This window comes from Neltuma alba, unplaced genomic scaffold (genome assembly GCF_004799145.2).
Source record: "Neltuma alba isolate B1F8T4 unplaced genomic scaffold, ASM479914v2 tig00011941_pilon, whole genome shotgun sequence".
Classification (NCBI taxonomy): domain Eukaryota; kingdom Viridiplantae; phylum Streptophyta; class Magnoliopsida; order Fabales; family Fabaceae; genus Neltuma; species Neltuma alba.
The window spans coordinates 224,136-230,512 of NW_021636527.1; the positions used below are offsets into that span (position 1 = coordinate 224,136).

Consider the following 6,377-nt stretch of genomic DNA (forward strand, 5'->3'; position numbering starts at 1 on the left):
GCTAGTTTTTATATTTAGGATCAGAGGTAGTATATAAAAATATCGGACATCTCAGCCTGACTGACACCAGACGCTTAATATAAGGATCTGAGTTTTTTCCTTTACAGATGTATGTCCCCAACACACCTAAACAATGGATGGATGGAATAGCCAGTGGAATGCCTGATCCTCCACATCCACTCCCGAGTCTCATTTCATCCTTGAATCAAACTCCAAATCCCTGCGATAGTCAAACCCGCTGACATGTTAAACAGACAAACAGGTTCCGTTCTGTCGTTACTATCCCATTTCTAATAGAAAATAACTTCCAAAAGCAAAAGCATAGACAACAGCAAATTGATCAAACAGAATTGATTATAATAAGTTATTACACTAATAACTTAAAGTAGTTCCAGCTGCAAATACTACCACATCAAGAGAAAAAGAAAGCAGACAGATGGCCATTAGAACGACCACGCCTAAACTACAAACACCTCCTAACATCAAATCACTAATCGCTATCTCAATAATTGCATCCTAAGAGTTCTACTAACTACAGTCGGGACAAAATGGTACAATGCAATAGTACCCTCTAAGTTACATGGATAGCAGAACCTAATGCTGGACCACTTGAATCAACTAGATCAGTACTCGGCTCTTAATTAACTTCAAGGTTCTTCATTTTTGGTTCCAGTTCATTCTCATTGTCTTCTTCGTCACATTCTTCTTCGTCATCGTCGTCATCAATTCCTTCAGGTTCATTATCATCCAAAGGACCAAGCTTCTCAGGACATTTCTTGAACAAATCCTTCACCTCATCAATACCTTCCTCAGAAATTTCATTTCCGTTAATGTTCAGCAACTTAAAATCAGTCTTCTGCATCACAATCTGAGCCAATTGACGAGCACCTGCCCTTCTTATTTTATTGGAGCTAAGATCAATTTCCTTCAAGTGGACATGACATTCTATTGCCTTGCTTAACTGGATGGCACCTTCGTCTTTCAGTTCATTCTCAGCCAGGATCAAGTTGGCAAGGAACTGCTTTGCCTCTACGCACGCCACTATTGCAGGAGCAGCTTTGACTGTTATGTCATTTCCATTCATCTCCAGAACTTCAAGGTGTGGGGCTGAGTCCTTAAGAGCATTAACTATGGCAATTGCACCCTCATCTTCCAAGTTTAGGTAGCTCAGGTACACCTCTCTCAATTCAGCATGATTGGTAAGAGCTTTACTCAGAGAAATGCCGCCGTCTACACCAAACATGTTGTCTCGCAAATCAAGCTTCCTCAGATGGGCACAACTACCTAGAGAATTGCACAAGGCAACTCCACCTTCACAGCCTATCCTTGTAGAGGAGCAACGAAAGTTCTGCAATGAAGGAGAACGCTTTACGATCTCAGCTATAGCCAATGCTCCTTCATCTCCAGTCATATTGTTGTGAAAATGAAGAACCCTAAGCTTCTCTGTGGAGGGAATCAATTCATTAACTGCTCGAGCAGCATCCTCTGAAATGCCATCATTTATCAAATAAAGTTCCTCAAGGCAGGTTTGTGATTTCAGAAGTGCTCCAAAAGCCCTGACACCTTTCTCACCCAAGGCATTCTCAGAGAGGTTTAAATAATTCAACAAACTACCCTCCAGAGCAGCTGAAAATATTTTCATGACTTCAAGAGCTTCTTCCTCAGATCTTCCAGCAATAAAATCTGATAGATCTACTTCTTTCAACTGGTCCTTCACAGAAACGAGAATAGGCTCAACAACTTTTGCAGCTCCTAACCCAAAACTTCTGTTGCTAAAACATATTTTACTGAAAGAATTTCCTGGTTCCTTCAAGGGCTTTAAGAGTTCCTGAGCCTCCTCGTCTTCAATAAAGGCACGAATTCCTTTAGATATATCAAACACAGATTCACTTGATGCAACTACATCCACAGATTCACTTGGTGCAACTACATCCACAGAGTCACAAGGTGCATCCACATTCACAGATTCACCCGGTGCATCTCCAGTCACAGATTCACGAGGTGCATCTACACTCACAGATTCACCAGGTGCATCTCCATTCACAGATTCACTAGGTGCATCTACATTATCAGAAATCATTGCTTCTTTGTTATCCTTATTACCAGGTCCTTTTTTAAGAACATCCAGGATAAGCTTACTACATTCTTTGGCATAAAGCTGGACAGCAGAACCTCCATCACCATCTGGCTCCTTCTCATAATGTAGGTCAGCTACGGCAAAAGCCATATCCTCAATTTTTTTTGCATTCTCTTCAGCCTCTTCCTTGTTCAGAGTTCCATATTTTTGTGTGAAAATAGATTTAGCAGTAAGATTGTTGGTCATCCGCTCCACAAGCATCTGTCTAGTGTTCTGACTAGGAGGCCATAGTTTGATTGAAAATGTTCTGCGCTGTGAATTGACTCCCGTAGAATCCATTGGCCTGCAATCACTGTTCACGCAAATAATTTCCATATATATGAAATCGTAGTAAAGAGAAAGAGAGGAAAAAACTTTAGCTCATCAAGGTTAAATAATTTTGAGAAAAGGTGTAAATAAAAAAAAAAATCCTAAGATGCATTCTGGATACAATATCAGGCATCATCAAAGAGATTAAAATCATTTCGGCGTTCCTGCACGATGATATATTTTATATATGACAATAATGGTAATAAATCTAAATATGTAACTCTTCAATCGTCAATAAATCAAGCCATCCACGAAACACTTCCTGTGACAATTAAGTGATCAACAAATAATATAAATCAGGGAGAAGTAAAAACAACCAAACAAACTTCAATTGAAAAATACAAATTCATTGCATTCCATTTCAGTTATAACCTGTTTTCATAGTAACCAATCAAATCAAACGAAGTACAGCTTCAAAGCTATAAAACTTAAAACAAGAGGAATGAAAAACATATTTTCATACCACAAAATAAGAAGAAAGATGGAACAAATGACTGCTGCAAAAGAGTGGACGATTTGTATGGTTTTATAGCTCATTGAACTTGTTACAATGTAGAAGATAAAAGGGGCTACCTTGCCTAAAAGGCAGTGGAAACCAGTCAATTCATTAGGACTACCACCAAGAAAAGCATATACGAGGGGAAAACACAGATAGCAAAGGGAAAAAAATCTGACTTTACTTTCTCCCCGTCCCCCCCCCCGGGCACATTTTTATCTGGATTTACAGGCTTCAAATTCATATCCCATAACTCTCTCTTGTCCTTTATATTTCCACTGCTTTTGAAGAATAATAAGCAATGCAATTAGAACTGAGATGTTTACCTTGCATAACAGAGCATCGAGCATCTCTATTCATACACTAGTTTATAAAACACAACATCAAGAACATAGGAACTACAAGACTGTATTACAATCATAGAAGAATCGGATCAAGTATCAGGAACAGAGAAGCCGTCACAAAGCCAGAACCAGTAACATCTCAGATATCCAGTAGAATGGACTATTTATTATAAATGGACTCATTAAGCATCAAAAGCATAAGTTACCTCATTGAAGCACTTCAAAAGTAAGTAAATCTTACCTAAAGTTCTCTTCATAATAACAAAGGCAAAGGCATCTCGTTCGTTCTAAAATCCCCTACCTCCCAAACCCTTTTCCATTAAAATGCAAAGAAAAGCACATCGATTTTTACCCGCTCCACTTTAGTTTCCAATCCAACCTTTTCACATCTAAGGTAGAATAATAATCGTTTTCAAATGGACCACAGTTGTAATAATCCCTCACTTTATTTTGCCAATCCGATGCCCTTTAAAGCTCGTCACCAAGTTAAGACCAAGAGCAGGCATTACAGAAGAAAAGTCGAGTACAAAAAAATTTGATAAAAGAACACTGATTCCCCAGCACAAAGCGCATAGAAAAATACTTAACACTTTCATGTAAGGGTGGCCTGAAAATTTAGGAGAAAAAGAATAAAGGCGAGGGGTCTATAAAAGCAGGGATGCAGACAAAACATCAAATGCGAGATTTTTCACTCGCCGAAAATCAACAAAGTCAGGGCTGGAAAATAGATAACTAATTTCCATTAATCTTCCATCTGAAAAAGTATAATTTTATTCGTCCTCAACTACAGCTTAAAAATAAAACCTTCTGCCAGAATGCAGCGGATCTGAGATAGCGCAATGAGAGAAACTTCGAATGAAATCAATTTAAACGAAACGAAAAGAAGCAGATGGATTGTAAGCTATGTCAAAGCCCATTACAGAAGGCGCAGTGAACTCTAACAAAGATAAACCAATAATAAGGGCATATCTAAAAATAACTATACACTGAAACCCTAGAAGTGAGAAGAGGATACCTCTTGATCTGAGAGTCGGAACACTACAGTTCAAACGATATCAAATTCAAATGATGAAAGTGGAGCAACATAAATACTGAATCAGAGGGTGTGGAGGGAAAACCTAAAATGATAGAAAACCCAAAAAGCAGAAAAGATTATTTATTTATTTTTTAACTATTTTTCCAGAAAGGCGCGTTTTGTGATGATCAAATCATCAAAAGGTGTCATGGCGGGCTGATGGTGGCATGGGCCACTGAGGCCCATATTACTTAATACCTACGGTTTCTTTTGTTGTCATTAAAAAAAAAAGTTGCAAGCATGTCCTTTTCATTAGGTTCCTGTAATTTTTTCTGCTATTATATCTTAATAGTTTTATCTTATTTTTAGTAAGATTAACGTGATTTCATGTAAGTGATAAAAAGGAAAAAAAATTACAAGACCTAATTAAAATCAGGTGAAATTATAAGAACTTACAAACTAATCTTTCCTCAAAAAACTCAAAAATTCTGAATTTTTCTCCATCAATTTATATAATAAGTACGATTTCGTGATTATGAATATTTCCCGTATAGATAAATTTTAAATTGTTTTTATGTTTATAAAACTATTTATAAGTATTTTATTGAATTTTAAAGTATTTGAAATATTTTTTGGCAAAAAAGGGAAGAAAAAGCATTTGCAAATATTTGGTCTAATAGCTTTTTAAACGTCCCTTCAATCCATTAACTTTATTAAGGATTTCATATAACTTTAAATGAACCAAAAATAATTAAAACTGTATTCAAATATTGAAAATTTTAAAATAATTAGCTTATCCAATTTTATGTTTTACTTTTAAAATTAGGGGAAGAATTAATTTTTTTGGCAATTTATTCTTCAAGTTTAACTCGACACAACTAAGATCGATCTGTTCGACAACTTCGTCCTTATAGCTAGTTAAAAAAGCTAAATATTCATCCTTGTCAACAGCTCATCAAATGTTAAAGATTTTTTAAATTTTATATTTATTAAAATAAAAAATATTTAAACTATAAAACTATTTAAATTGAATATAAACCATCTAAAACTAATCCAGATGACAGAGATTAAGATAAGCACTCCAGCACAGAATGTGCCTTGAGTGATCCACGTGTCATTTTCACCCAAAGTGCTCTCCATTCTGTCTTTTTTTAAAAAAAAAAATATTCAAGCTAAGGAAAATGTAACTGTTTTCTTCTATTTTCTTTCTATTACCCCTTTCCACCTCTTCTTGTCATCCAAGTACAATGTTAAGGCCCCCCCAAAGAAGTACAATGTTAAGTTTTAACCTCTAATTCCAAACTTGTGGTCAATATCAATTTGATTTTTTGTTCCCCCAGATTCCCCTGTAAAACAAATAGTGCTGAATGGAAGAGATTTCTTATTGCAGTATTAGGAAGCCAATTCTTTGTGTTTCTTTTTTCCATTTTCGGACTGTAAAGCCAATATAAGAAAACACCTAACACAAGGTTCGCCATAGAGGAAATTTGGAAAAATAAAATAAAATATAAAGAAGGGAAGCAAATATCAAATGGAATAGGAAAACGATAGAAAAGAAAGCTAAATTTAAGTATTTCAGCAGGATTTAATTAGGATTTTCCTGATTATAAATCAGGTTTGTTTTTTCTAATTTAATAAGTTTTGTCTATATTCGGCTATGAAATAACAACGTATTTTTATATGAATTTCTCATTTAAAATTATGCAGCCAATGGAATATGACTTTTCTTAGGATTTTTTTTAAAAAAAGGATAATCAAGAAATTGTTTGATCTTATTCTCTATTTTTATGTTTTGAAAAAAAGTAACAAAACATCACAAATATGCTCCAATTATTTTATTTTTCAGAGCAATTTTTTTCAAGACACATTTACAAACACGTTTTCTTTATTTTTTTTCAAAATAAAACATTATTTTGAAAACAGAAAAGGCCCAAAATCCTTTTTGGTCAAAAAATGGAGAAAATGATCAAACACGCTAAAATATAAAATATATGCCTGTTCACGGACCACGGGAGTGAAGGCTAAATGACAAAAGGATGACAAGGAAATTGCAGACTGATGGGAAAAAGACAAGAC

At 35.3% G+C, this 6,377-nt stretch overlaps 1 protein-coding gene across 5 annotated transcripts; it reads right to left on the bottom strand.

The window, feature by feature from the left end:
* Window positions 1-336: 336 nt before the first annotated feature.
* Window positions 337-4,415, bottom strand: LOC114719741 (RAN GTPase-activating protein 2). 5 transcript variants are annotated; one of them, XM_028905268.1, is made up of 3 exons: window positions 4,297-4,415; window positions 3,242-3,245; window positions 337-2,418 (listed from the first exon to the last, which is right to left on the bottom strand). In XM_028905268.1, exon 3 carries the CDS (start codon window positions 2,414-2,416, stop codon window positions 638-640), a length of 1,779 nt encoding a protein of 592 aa, XP_028761101.1. In that variant the 5' UTR covers window positions 2,417-2,418; window positions 3,242-3,245; window positions 4,297-4,415; the 3' UTR covers window positions 337-637. The 5 variants fall into 5 exon arrangements, with proteins under 5 accessions (XP_028761101.1, XP_028761099.1, XP_028761098.1 ...); XM_028905266.1 differs by lacking the exon at window positions 3,242-3,245 and having other exon boundaries at window positions 337-2,420; window positions 4,302-4,415; XM_028905265.1 differs by lacking the exon at window positions 3,242-3,245 and having other exon boundaries at window positions 337-2,429; window positions 4,302-4,415.
* Window positions 4,416-6,377: the final 1,962 nt, after the last annotated feature.

Bases quoted from the DNA above. Each gene is read 5' to 3' on its own strand.
- LOC114719741 (XM_028905264.1), bottom strand. From the start codon at position 3,186: ATGAATTTGAAGCCTGTAAATCCAGATAAAAATGTGCCCGGGGGGGGG. The intron at 2,430-3,121 runs GTCAGATTTTTT...TTGCGTGAACAG, and splicing joins GGGGACGGGGAGAAAGTAAA to TGATTGCAGGCCAATGGATT.